We start from the raw sequence: 13,613 nt of genomic DNA, 5'->3' as shown, positions 1-13,613 counted from the left end.
ATGCTATTCTCCTCGCTGTTTCTTCTCCCATTAGTCGCATTGGGCACAAGCGTGAACGCACTTTCTACAATCACCCAGCCACTCGCGAACTACAAATGGCCAACTCAGTTTGTTCGAAGCGGCGAGGCAAACATTCAAGTCCTCGTCCAGGGCGCAGGACCGACTGTTGTAATTCTACCTTCCTACGGGCGAGATGGTGGTGATGATTACAATTACTTCACTGATTCCCTAGTCGATGCAGGGTACCTCGTGCTGCGTCCTCAGCCACGCGGTACCTTCGAGTCTACAGGACCAATGACCAACGTGACTCTGGAAGAACTTGCGGCAGACGTTGCAGCTGTAATTGATACACTGGGTGGGGCCCAAGCCATCGTGATCGGCCACGCTTTCGGCACCTTCCTCGCCAAGGTCAGCTCTGTCCTGTATCCGGAGAAGATCCCTGCAATCGTTGTGGCAGCTCCAGGTGGCATCGAACTGCCGACCAATATCGCCGGAATACCTTTTATCACTGGAAACACCTCTTTGCCTATTTCCGACCGCCTTGTTGCTCTTCAAACGGCTTTCTTTGCGCCTGATCACGACGCGCATATTTGGTTGGACGGTTGGTATCCTGACGTGCTTGCTACGGAGCACGCGGCTGTGGAAGCCTACGGAAGGTTGAGTTCACACTGGGGTGGTGCCGATACCGCACAGGTTCTGGAGGTGATTCCGGCGGATGACCCGTTCCAGCCGAAGTCCCAATGGAATGTCACTACAAACCTATATCCGAACCGAGCTACCTTAAAAGTCATCGCCGATGCCTCTCATGCCCTGTTCCCTGAGTAGGGGAAGGCTGTTGTGGAGGCAATTCTGCCTTGGTTAAATCTTCAGAGCTCTAAGATTTGAAAAAAGGTATCTGTGAAGGAGATGAGTACGGGAGACGAGAAACGAGTTGTAGAGAGTGAAACCTTCATTGGATATACAGAGTTGAAAGGTTAGAAAGAGCGGTTCGAGCCTGAATACAACGGCGGAACTTGAATAGAATCAGATAGGCAGTGATACATTAAATAGAGAATTTTTTTCTTGGTATTCTCCTAAGACCCCACAAATTCGCAGATGCTCATTAGCCTGTAAGAATTTAAGGCATAGTCCCTGTTCGATATGAAAATACTGATTCCCGATATGAATAGTTCGACTATGGAGCTAGGAATGGCGGATTCTGGGAGACATGACCCAAAAGAGAATCCAAATTCTTGAAGCTTTTTTAGGACATCATTGTTGATAAATATTCCCCCTCTTGCGACTCGCCCAACATTCGCTGCACACATTGCATCATCTCATACTGATAGGTCTGCTCCTTGATGACAAGAGGATTTCCAGCATTCGTAGACTTTTCCATGTAGGCCATCTCGTCAAGTACCGGGCGTCCATTTCTTAAAAAGTGGACCGCCAGGCGATAAAGAGATAGACTGTTTGATATAAGGATGCTCCCTGGCTTTTCTTCGTGAAGATTGTGGGATTCTCTTCTGAACTGCTTCCACATGACATACCATGTTTGTAGCCCTCGTTCTAGCGCAGACAGATCCACTGGCAATAAGGACGTCTGGGCTTCTAACAGTAGTGTATGCATTGCCAAGACCAGTAGGTTCAAGCTAAAAATGTTTATGTTTGATTCTGCGGTGACCTGACCGACTATCAAGCCCCTCACAGAGGATAGGAAACAGCTCGACGAATCCTGAGCCGGGAGCTCGGCCCACAAAGATGCAGAGTAAGCATTCCAACTCGAATTATCACAAGGAAAAGATGCTCTTGTATCTGTTGGCGAGAGAAGAGGCTTGCTACCACAGAGTATTGATTGGTAGCAGTCTACTGTGTAAACACCCCAGAGAACTCTCTTCTCTGATTCCTTTCGAATCCACGCTGTCCATGATTGGGCATTTCGTGCCGCTTTGGAGCACTCCCCGTGAATTTTGAGGAACCCTGTATGCCGTATATTTGTGACAAGGAGTGGATGCAATAGTCGAGAGGCAACCCGCTCAGCGACTCCCCCATTCGCCATGGTAGCAAATTGCAAAAAGACCAACGCTTGTATTTCTTCAAAATCTAGGGACTGGTCATCGGACCGGAGGCAACATTTAGCAAATACCGATGGGAGGGATCCATAGATAAGCCTTGCGTCCAAGGTGGCTGATGGGTGACTGCCAAAGCTGGCACCGATGAAACATATCGTTCGAACAAGCACCGACGGTGACGAGGCGAGGCAGAATGTTGGGATATGCAATAGAGGTAGAAACTGGTGAAAGTGAGAAAAGAAAAGCCTTGCATACGTCTCCAATCGGAGCACTTGAATAATTTCTGGGCGTTCTAGTTCCAGACAATAGTCGGCCGGAAGCCGGAAGTTGTCAGGGCAAAGAATTCCTTCACAAGTTGTGTTTTCCGAAGACACCGATGAGTCTGGCAGCGTGGTAATATCCTCTTGGGCCAGGATAGGATGACCGAGTATTGATTTCAGATCCTCTGGGCTCCATGCCCAGGAGCCCACGTCAACGAAGTTTTCGATATCAGCTAGCTGAGTTAGAATGTCGGGTTGATCGACCGATGGTGTGTCCAGGAACAAGGGGTTGACGGGCTGCTCATTCAATGGCGCCCAGTCGGGACTCTGATCTTCACAGGCTGTTTGTGGCGTATCTGACGATTGCCTTGAGGTGCCTTTCGTGGATGTTCCAGTCCGCTTCTTCCGTCCGGCTCTTACACATGGGCAACCTTTTTGCAGACATCGCAAACAGGAAGATCCCTTTCGGTCAAGATCACATCGAACCTTAGAAGCGGCGCAAGCGACACAGCTCTTGTTCATTTTCTATCTTTGAGCATAGGCGGTCGGTAATAGCGACATCGGGGATTGTGGAAGAGAAGACAAAAAAAATACCGTAGAGGCGCAACCTTCCGATGCGAAGCTCCACACTCAGCCCGACGGGGCGTTCATTTAGTACGACCCGCTGATTGATCCGTATAAATACCGTAACAAAGAATACCATGGCCGTTTAGGCTGTGTTAGTGCTTACTGTAGACAACATGGGTTGAACAGATTCTTATCGTGCTGCATAGTCTAGAATGACCCGAAATCCCGAAATCCCGAAGGCAAAGGTCCGTAGGATTTCGAAGCAGATGCTGACTGCTATATTATGTTCACTATTTTACCACAAATATGACTCTATCTTTCCCATCGAAGTCAGCTTGGTTGAATATTAATATCTCAATCTTTCGATTCCGGAATTAGGAGAACAACAAGTCGGATCAGAATGTCGGAAACCAAATCCACCGAGACAAGGGAAATGTGTACTTCGCCAACTCAAACATAGTTCGATCGATTCTGTCTTATGCAGAAACTTCAAGATCCAAAGACTCATTCCTCGTGGCAGAAACTTGTCATTGTCTCGATCGTCACTCTATCTGCCTTCACCGCGCCCTTTGCCTCCTGCATCCTCTTCCCGTCCTTCACCATTCTCGTCGATCATTTTCATACTACCGAGACCAAAGTCGCCTTAACAACGACTGTCTTCCTTCTGGGCTTAGCAATCGCGCCGCTGTGGTGGAGTACCCTGAGCCAGGAGTACGGCCGCAGACCTGTGCTAGTATTCAGCTTTCTGCTCTCAACGGTAGCTGTAATCGTCTGCGCCGTTTCAAATTCACTCCACATGATCATCACTTTTCGTCTCGTCGAGGCACTCGGCTGTTCCTCTGCACAGAGTGTGGGGGCGGGTGTCATTAGCGATATCTACATTTCCACTGAGAGGGGCTCGGCACTAGGATGGTTCTACCTTGGCACGTTGATCGGACCTTTGATTGCGCCCATCATTGGAGGTGCCCTTCAAGTTTGGCTTGGCTGGCGAGCACCGCTATACTTCATGGCCATCTTCACCTTCAGCACTGCAATTTTCACCATGATATACCTTCCTGAGACATTGTTCAAGGCTTCCGCTGGGGATCAGGAGGGAAAGCTGCGGTGGCATCAAATAGCAAAGCGCGACATTCTGGCCCCTTTACCGAAGTTGAAATTCCTCTTGGTACCATCAATCGCCTTGACAATTGCCTACGTGAGCATCTGCTTTGCCAGTCTCTACTGTTTCAATACGACTCTGCCTTATGCATACGCGGCGCCGCCCTACAATTTTTCTGCTATCGAAATCGGACTCTGCTATATCAGCAACTGTCTTGGGTACGCGATTGGAAGCATTGTCGGTGGTAAATTGAGCGACGCCAAGCTGCGCCAGTTCCAGCTTGCGCATGGTGGAGAGATTCGCCCTGTCGAAAGAATCAAGACCGTCTGGTACGGCGTTGGTTTCGTCCCAGCTGGGCTGATCATCTACGGCTGGTTGGTCGAGAAACAAGTCTTCTGGGTCGCCCCTCTGGTTGGCGCTTTCTTGTTTGGACTTGGCCTCATGCTTGTCACCTCAACTATTATGCCATTCCTCGTGGACATCAAACCAGGAGTGGGTGCTTCGGTTGTGGCTGATTTGAACTTGGTTCGGAACATTCTGGCCGCTATTAGCACTGTTCTGTCGCCGATTGCGGTTTCAAGTATTGGGTTTGGATGGTGGATGACAATTTTGGCATTCTTGTGCTCCTTGTCTGTCTCTTGCATTGTGATTGTCATCCGCAAGGAAGGAATTGAAAGAAAGACGGCGGCTTTAGAATGCCCAGCGTAAGGATTGCCCTTAGTAAGATAGACAAACCATTGTATGACGAGTATAATAACGATAGCTTATAGATTTTCAATTCTTTCCCTATAACCACCACAAAACTAATTATCTAGTAAATTTTTGGATCTGCGTTCAGGCAGACTTCGAGTCTGGTGACTGAGAGTGGTACAGACTTGTCGTCAATGTGGCATGGCATCAGCATAGGCAAACTAGAGACGAGGTAGCAGACGTCAGCTCGATCACAAGTACACGAGGGCCCGGGATCAGTCCGTACCGCAGGGAATGGATATAGGCCATATCTTCCAATGCATAGCCGTTGCGTCTTTGCTATTCGTATGACAGGTAAATCTTCAACTGTGTTAGGACAAGTACCACTAAAGGAGAGATTCATGGAATTTGGTCTAAGTTTCACTAGGAACTGACCTAAAAGCGACTGCTCTCGCGGCAAAAGACCTGGTAGATCCAGTACTGCGGCCCGCCTCGTCACTTGATCAGCTGCAACCGGGTCTGACAGAGCTATCCCTCAGACCGTGGCCAGTAGCTCAATTCCTTACTGGTTGATACTATCCTCGGATTGACCATTGTCTTACTCGGTGGCCGTCGATGCTCGGCTTTTCTTCGTCACTGGATGCTGCGATAGCTCACTCGATCTAGCATGGGACCGGATGATGCCATCGTCAAGGCTTCGAATCGGATAGGGGACAAGAGATGCTGGGCTGTCGGGATACGGAAGCTAATATAGTAACAGTTAACCTTTGGTCAAATAGGATAATCTGGGAGAGATGAAACATGCCGAAACTCTACCATATGCTAATCAAAGGCCACTGAGCCTTCCTAGATTTGTTCCGCCAACGTGAGCGAAATGGACGTTTCAAGCAGGTGTCCTGGAACAGCGATATAGAAACGCACTAGGATTCATTGGCCCGGCCCGACGTTCACTGCATCCTTAGTTTTGAGGACAATGGGGAAGTATGGCTCGGCTGTGGCGAGTGCCGTCTTGAAATTTGTCCTATGATTAGAAAGAATCACCAGCAATCTTTTCCGATGGACAGAGAGAACGACAAGATAAAACCCCAAGTAAATAAAATCTGCACTGAGATCCAAAATGCACCGGTCATGGGAATAGACAGAGGCAACGCACCAGGTTGACTTGGAGGATATCGAGCGGCTCGTGATCGAAAGTTTGCCTTATTATGCAGGAAGTCGTCAGCACAGGATCAATACTCTCCAAATTGCCGCTGATAAAAACTTACGTTGTTAGCTATTGCTGTTCGCTGCATTCTGGCAAGGTCGAAGCGGCTGCGTAAGGATGAATTCGATCTATCATTAATCATCAGTAGGCAGCTTACGAAGGTACTTAATAACTCACCGTGCTCGCAGCTTCGATCATTTTTGAGGTCATCCAAGGTCCGTCAAATGGTTTCCTAGAAGGATAGTAGAGGAGGACTGATCTTGAGCATATTCCATGTCAGCATGATTTCAAATGACGGGGCAGCTACACTCCCTTGCTGTTTGAAGACATCAGCATCGAAAAATGACAGTCGAGTGTCATGTAAAAGGTTATTTTAATTATAAGTGCATGGCTTCGAGGCCAGTCCATACAGAAGTGTTGCTGGCGAAGACAAAAAGCGGTCGATATTCTTTGCCCCAGAGTGACAAACGGATGTTTGAGACCGAATGTTCTGTTGGGGAAAGCTAGTGTATTTATAGCATTCCAGCCGGGCATTCTGCTTTTGTCGATGCGATGATCATTGTGAATTGTGAGGGCACAAACACAGATGACTCTCCAATTGCAGCTGGTTCAACATTTCATCATTGATTCAATGCAGCACTCGAAGGCATTGAATTTTTCCTGATGACCAGCATATGAATTGTTTTTCTCACTGTTGGTATCGTTGAAACGGTCGCGAAAATGCCGCAGAGAAGCACCGATGATGCGTATCAACATTCACCACCTTGTGTCTGTACGTTATTGCGATGGGCGGGGAGGCAACCTTCACTAACCGATAATGAGCGCATTATTTACTCCAAGATTGCCCCATCAATAATGAATAACTATCAAGCGATGATTCAATCCTGGCTACCTACTAGCCCAAACGCATAATGCTCTGTTCAAGCAGATACAAGCTATGGTGCAGCTTGGGATTGATCCACACAGCCCACATCTCACCAAAGATTTCCTTCAATAGTGAGTGAGTTAGGTGAAATCTAGGCAGAGTCCAGCGTGTTGTCGTTGTCACGCGCAGCGGCCCTGAAATGATGAATAGGGGAGGACCACGGAAACGAGAGGGCAAGAAAATAGATGAATTAGCAAGCTGTAACTAATGTCAACAGCAAATAGAAGTCGTTAGAGCGAATAGAGCCAGGCACAGTTTAAGCACGCGGGAAATGTGATAACAACTATTACACAATTAACGGTTCATCTCATGATAGTCCCGATGCTGATCATGCTTTCACTACAAAGCCATAAATATTGTTCGACACATTGATATCCCCCACGCCCATCACTATCCGATACACTCTGCTGCAGCTGCCCTGGACATTAAAGAACTGGACGGTGTTGGCTCCACGGGATCCGCGCCAGCTTATCTGCGCACCTCTTGGGATGAACACGGTTCGACAGCCCTATGCGGTGGAGCCGGTCCACGTTTAAGATCCGGCCTTAAGCTGCCAGGCGGTAGCGGGACCTAGAGTTGTGAAATAGAGGGCCTAGGTCGACAATTTCATAATCACGGTAGGTACTAGAAGTGAAAGTTTTCGTATGAGAACCAAGATCCATAAACGGTAGAGATGGCTTACAGGGGTCTGTGCAGTTAATGATATTATCGTAGATAGTAGACGAAGGACTTGAGAAATGTAGAATAATTTACGTTCCGCACAAAGTCGTCCACATTCCATTGCCTTATATTAGTCTCGGGGTTTATTGATGTCACCATGGGGAGGGCCTCCCGGGGGCTCCCGGGCACCACAGTCACAACTGCTCTAATAGGTCGGCTGACGCAGAGCTGTCCGAAACCAGCACGAACGATTTACCAGACCACAAATTATATCTTGCGATGGCAAGGACTGGTCGGACGAATGACGCGGTTCCAGATCGATGGAAACAACTGGTCGCATGAACGACGCGGTTCCAGACCGATCAATGGACCGCCGGACCTCAAAGAGAAGAACCAACTTTCACCCAGACTGACGGGTGGCAAACCACAGGCACTTTGAAACTCAGTGGAGTTCCATGTGGGGTTCGTCAGATATAATACTCGGTAATAATGTTAGAGCACAGGATATCCATGTAGGTGTACAGAATATGGATAGACGAATGATTTTATTACCCCCCCGTGGCCCGCAGAAAAAGCATGCAGGCGAACACCAAATTTGACATCATAGAGGTTTGTCGCTGTCGTTGTTCCATCGCTGTTTTTGGGCCGTTATAGATGACCTTGAATCCGAGCTAATAGCTTGATAAATGCTATCAACCCCCCTGAGTCTGTGACATACATTGAATATCGGTCCATCGGTCCCACCTGCACCTGTTGCAATTCTATAACCTCGAGATTATGATCAGGCGCTATGATGGCGGCTTCTTGTGAACACAACCGTTTTTTCCGTATAAAGGTAGGACATCAGCAAACGGTAGCCTACCTTATCGACCCCAGTATACAAACTTTGACTATTTCAAAATGTCAATGAAGTATCCAGGTAGTATTTGCGTAGATATGTGATGTAATCTTCAGCAAGATTCCATCTAGGGTCCAAGAGTCATACCCCAAACCCCGTCCCATTTGGGGTTGGGATGCCGAGACTCATGTCACGGCCAAGATCGATCTTGTTCTCGGCCACTGTCGTTTTGAGTGAAGGGATGGAATACAGTACAATACCTATTAGTATCCCATTGCAATTCAACTGAATTTTTGGTTCCCCCTCGGCGCTAAATATGATGCAATCAACCTAAATCGTTATACCGCTTTAGAAAACGAGATGCGCGCTGTCAAGTTCAGCGAGCATGGCTAGCCGCTTCTCCTGTTTTCGTGTAAATATTCTCCTGTATTAATATGGTGCATATGTGCAGTGTTGTCAAATGAAGATGTCAAGGGAGTAGTTTTTCTGGAATGGGAGTAGGAATTTGCTGATTCGGACATAGCCATCGACGCAGTGTGTTGTGATATAAGGCTGCAGCAGATCAGGAACCAAGCCGAACCATCGGAATTAATCCCGAGATATCTATACGAAGAACCAAATTGATGTTCTTCACGTTGTATATATATAGCCTAATGTTTCCCTCCGAATAACCACACAATTCATACCTCTGAACTACAACAGTAGGGAGGCAATGTGTATGTATCGTAGTGGATTCTATGTACAGAGGGAAGGCAGGGAAAAATCGAGTCCTGACTGCGTGAGCGGTTTCGGGATAGCTACAGAGACAAGCAACCAACTCTTGCAAGGAAGTTTTACGAGAGGAAGAAACCTTCAGTAGTGTCGGTGTAGATATCACGTGAGGCAACCCCAATAAAATTACTCCTCTACGAGTCGCGTTGGCAGCGGCCTTCGGCCGCTGCCACGGGGCTCGGTAAGTAAGATAGTACGGATGCTGTGCCACAAAAGGTTCCCTCTATTAGGCTCTACATACGTGATTCTCCAACGTTGCATGGCGGCTGCACCAGAGTCGACTCTCCCTCCATTATTCGTGTTGTAGTTCAGAGGTATGAATTGTCTTATCATTCTAGTGGGAAACATGAGGCTATATATACAGCGAGAAGATCAAGTTGATTTCCAATCAACTTGGTTCTTCGTATACATACTTCGGGATTAATTCCGATGGTTCGGCTTGGTTCCTGATCTGCACCAACCTCATATCACAACAATTCGCACTTAGAGAGGCAGTAACAATTCGTGATAAACGACGTTAGGAGTGTCTTGATCTATCTCATTGGGGTCTCGGAGAATACGCATGTCAACAGCAGAGCGGACGCGGGATAAGCTAGTGTAAAGTTGCCCATGGGCGAACACTGGCAGTGTGAGATCTAAAACAACGCGTTCCAAGGTGAGTCCCTGACAGCTATTGAAGGTGGTGGCATAAGCTAGACGCAGGGGAAATTGTCGCCGTTGCACCGTCCAATTTGCACGGTGAGGCCGGAACTCAAATGTGATCCGTGGGAGGTAGAACGTCGGCGACTGGGTATCTGGCGTGCATGCCCGTTGCAGTAACCGCACCTGTACCACATTTGGTAGCAAGTTAATTACCTGGACCCTCACGTTTTTGACTAAATTCTTCTCAAGGGAGAGATTCCGCATCACGCTAGCGATGGCGCCAATCTTGAGCGAGAGCTCATACGAAGGTACTCCGGGCTCGTTCAATACCGAGAGAAGATCCGCCTCTGCCCCTGTGGGAAGATTGAAGGCGTAATCGTCTAGTTCTTTAATCGTATCATGACTGTAATAGGTTTCTGGCGCAGCGTAGGGTTAGCCAGGAGAGCGCGAAAGGTGAGTCTTGCCACCAAGCGAATGGCATCAGATTACACGGAAATGTCACTAGCAAAAATGGGAATACCTGCACGCCCCGGTAACCGTTCCAAGATAAGCCTATTAAACAGATCAACGCGGGCATTGAACGGGCTAAGGAAAGCGCGTTGGACGGCAGCAGCGGAGGTGGAGACGGAATCTTGTGGGAAGAGGAAGTCTGCCGCAGCGTTAAGGTCGTCAAGATGCTGCAAGTGACGGAGTGGCACACTTGTTTCAAAGGGATGTAAACCATCTCCTACCTGATCTACCCATCTTGCGTATACCGGATCCCCGGCCTGTCGGACTGGACTGGTCAGCCGCAGGACCTTGAAGTGGTTCCAGAGCGTGGAGGTGCGAATAGAGCTGTTGAGGGTTGCTATAGGCCCAGAACTGCCGCGGACGACCGGTGCCACCTGGCGAAAGTCCCCTAGCCCAATGAGGAGTTTTCCTCCGAATGGAAGGTCATTGCTCATAATATCTTGAAGGAGGTGGTCTGCACACTCCACGACCGCCTTCTTCACCATAGGAAGCTCCTCCCAGATCAGGAGTGAGGCCTGGTGTAGGAGCTCCGCGCGACCTGAGTGAGTGCTGATCTTTGATACCAAGCCCGCGTCGGATTCTTGAACGGGAATACCAAAGGCAGAGTGGGCCGTGCGACCGCGCTCGTAATGGATGACGCTGAGGGCAGTCGTTCCAGTCACGCAGACGATGCGCTCGTCTGCCCTGATGCGATCACACATGGCACTTATCAAAAATGTCTTCCCGCGACCCGCACGGCCGTCGACGAAGTAGCAGCCCCTAACGTCCAACTGGCCCAGGAGATGATCGAAGATGCCTTTCTGACCCGAGTTCATCCTACAGTACGCCTCGTCACTTGTCATGCGGATGGATGATAGTTGGTTCGCGAAGAAGCTAAGTTCCAAATCCACCTCCGCGCAATGTCGAGCGGGTTCTGGTAGGCCACACTGTGTTAAGGAGGATCCCTGTGCTGCCAGATAGCGAGCTAGGTCTTGCAAGGCAAGGTCCGTAGCGTGGGCTGTGGGGTGGCGTAGTCTGTAGTCAGCGCAGAGGTCGCTCTGGAATCGGGCCCATAGCTCCACGGCTGGAAACGGGAGGTCAGCCAGAAGCTGGGTAAAGAGAAAGCGGAGTTGGGAGGGGCGGCTGTAGGCTGCGATCGCTTCATTCATCGCGTACACGGCCTCATGGTCATCCTGGAAGAGTCCCAGCAAAGTGGCAGCCCCCTGGTATGTGGGATAGCAGTGTCCCCGGATAGTGCGGGCATCTTCGAAGTTGCTCGCAGGTCGCACCTGGAGTTACCGCTCCGCACGAATCGAATCGAATCGAATCTGGCAAAAGTTCGATTCGATTCGATTCGTGCGGAGCGGTAAGTTTCAAAAGCGCCACAGTAGCCTCTCCGCGTGGCAGATGCCCAAAGCCTATAACGTTTTTATCTCCTCAATACATTGCAAGTCGAATTTCCAAATGAGTATATGGACAATCTGCCTTGTAGCCCATTGCCATTGCCAGTGGGAAAGGAGTGCTGCCTTCATCGCTCGCCGAGTCTGCATCAATATCTATCTTGCCAAACAGCATTTCCATAGCTTCAGTATGTATTTTTCCTGGTTGGAAAATTTGTTATTGAAGTCGGGGGTGGTGGGCCGAGGGTGAGGGCTACTTCGCAGTGTCGTTTCTCTCGATCGCCCACCACAGCGTATGATTGCTGCGATAAGCATCAGTGTTTGGGCTATATCTCGGAGGCAAACCCGTCGCGATCGTCTGCACGGACGTTGAGCCAAAAGGTGGCCAGGAACCCTTGTTCGCGACCTGATGACTTCAGAGCCCTGGGGCACCAGCCGAACCCCTACTACAAGCCCGTTCCCCTCCTAGAGGCTCTGAACACCTCGCTTGTGTGGCACCTACATTCCACGGTACCGATGGGCCGCTAATGCGGGAACATTGTGGGCTATCGTGCACGCGGGTGGTAGTTCGGCGTGTTAGCGCCTCACTCGAGAGATCGGCGTGCACAGGCCGTTGGACAACCAGAAGAAGCGCGATTCTCTGGCTGGTGGGGTGTTCTGCCTGGGCACTCAGTCTGGGGCCGCACCGCCCCCAACGCCGGCCCGCAATAGCGACCCTTTTAAGCGCCTCCTGACTCGCCTGCAGGATGCCATCTATAGTAAGCCCCGTTTCATCGATACAGATAGGATTCGGCGCAATCATGGGAGTGACCTCCGGGGCTTTTCAGCGTTAAGAAACCAGCATCTGCAGGAAGAGACACAGATCATCAGCACTCAGGATTTCGAAAACCGATCATCCCCAGAAACAAACGCCTTCGAGAGCCCCACTCCGATCGTTCCATTGGACTGAAAAGGCTCCATCTGCGATATCATTGGCTGCCACAGACTCTTAGCCTGGATTGGACCACTCTCAATTGCGTAGTAAGCCCTTATCAAAAGTGGGTAGTTAATTAGTCGGCATTCTTGGTAGGACCCATAGTTATAAGGCCCAATACTACGCTGAGACGGATTCTCCCCGATAGCTATGAGGAGGGTCTGCATGCGTCTCCACGGTCGGAGTCTGTGCTCAGCTGCGAGTATTGCATAGCGCATCCGTGGCGGATGGATCAAATATATCGAAGATTACTTTTTTTTCTTTAATGATGGGGACAGCTATCGAAGCTACATGATCACTGGGGGGTATTTCTCGCACCCAATTGATATAATGCTTCCTCTTGAAATTTCGGTACTTTATTGTTAACAGTGCAGCTATCTTCCTACATCGGGCCCATACTAGACCTCTGCGAAACCTCCTAAAGTACGTTCTTGAAACGAAGCATTACTAGAATCTTTTCAATGTTGGCTTTAACGGCCCAGCTTTTTATTATGCCATTTGAAGTTTGCGATTGCCAGACTAATCCATGTCGTGCCTAGACATCCTCCGGTAGCCAGCACGTGCAGCAAGGTTCTGCAAAAGTGCAACTATCTCGATATTGCCTCTTTTCCTGGCTTGGCCTAGAGGAGACACACCATTGTCGTCGGGATTCCCGAGCTCCAGATCCGGCAGTTGCGCCAGTTGAAGGATCAGTCTTTTGTTGCCAGTATTTGCTCCATGCCACAGCACCGAACGGCCTCTTTTATCTCGCTCATTCACCGAAGTCTTCGAATTTAAAAGTAGAAGATCTATGATCTCGTTTCTCTTGGGGTCCAGGCCATCGTAGGTTGTGGCAGCTAGAAGGAGTGCGCTATTCCCCGTGGAATCGAGATGGTTGACGTCAATTCGCGTGCTATCGAAGAGGATTTGTACTGCAACCGGGTCATCGTATATGACAGCTAAATGAAGTGCGGTGTATCCTCGGCTATCTTGAATGTCGATATTGAGTCGCGGGTCTGAAAGAAGCATCCTCAAAATCTCGTATTGTTGATATTCGAGAGCTAT

General features: G+C 49.2%; 4 protein-coding genes across 4 annotated transcripts; 2 read left to right on the top strand and 2 right to left on the bottom strand.

Moving 5' to 3' along the window:
• Positions 1 to 825, top strand: N7533_006469 (alpha/beta fold hydrolase; the record flags this gene model as incomplete). The annotated part of the gene is made up of 1 exon (XM_057103119.1): positions 1 to 825. One exon carries the CDS (start codon positions 1 to 3, stop codon positions 823 to 825), a length of 825 nt encoding a protein of 274 aa, XP_056958076.1.
• A 418-nt stretch (positions 826 to 1,243) lies between these two features.
• On the bottom strand, positions 1,244 to 2,833 carry N7533_006468 (Zn(II)2Cys6 transcription factor; the record flags this gene model as incomplete). Its single annotated transcript, XM_057103118.1, has 1 exon — positions 1,244 to 2,833. The coding sequence occupies one exon, from the start codon at positions 2,831 to 2,833 to the stop codon at positions 1,244 to 1,246; it is 1,590 nt and encodes a 529-aa protein (XP_056958075.1).
• A 523-nt stretch (positions 2,834 to 3,356) lies between these two features.
• N7533_006467 (uncharacterized protein) lies at positions 3,357 to 4,685 on the top strand (the record flags this gene model as incomplete). Its single annotated transcript, XM_057103117.1, has 1 exon — positions 3,357 to 4,685. One exon carries the CDS (start codon positions 3,357 to 3,359, stop codon positions 4,683 to 4,685), a length of 1,329 nt encoding a protein of 442 aa, XP_056958074.1.
• Positions 4,686 to 10,192: 5,507 nt separating this feature from the next.
• On the bottom strand, positions 10,193 to 11,365 carry N7533_006466 (uncharacterized protein; the record flags this gene model as incomplete). Its single annotated transcript, XM_057103116.1, has 1 exon — positions 10,193 to 11,365. The coding sequence occupies one exon, from the start codon at positions 11,363 to 11,365 to the stop codon at positions 10,193 to 10,195; it is 1,173 nt and encodes a 390-aa protein (XP_056958073.1).
• Positions 11,366 to 13,613: the final 2,248 nt, after the last annotated feature.

Source organism: Penicillium manginii (genome assembly GCF_028828005.1).
Source record: "Penicillium manginii strain IBT 31320 chromosome Unknown utg000005l:1.0-5665137.0:1.0-5668048.0, whole genome shotgun sequence".
NCBI classification, from domain to species: domain Eukaryota; kingdom Fungi; phylum Ascomycota; class Eurotiomycetes; order Eurotiales; family Aspergillaceae; genus Penicillium; species Penicillium manginii.
The sequence above is the reverse complement of the archived record's forward strand: the minus strand, read 5'-3'. Positions and strand labels throughout refer to the sequence as shown.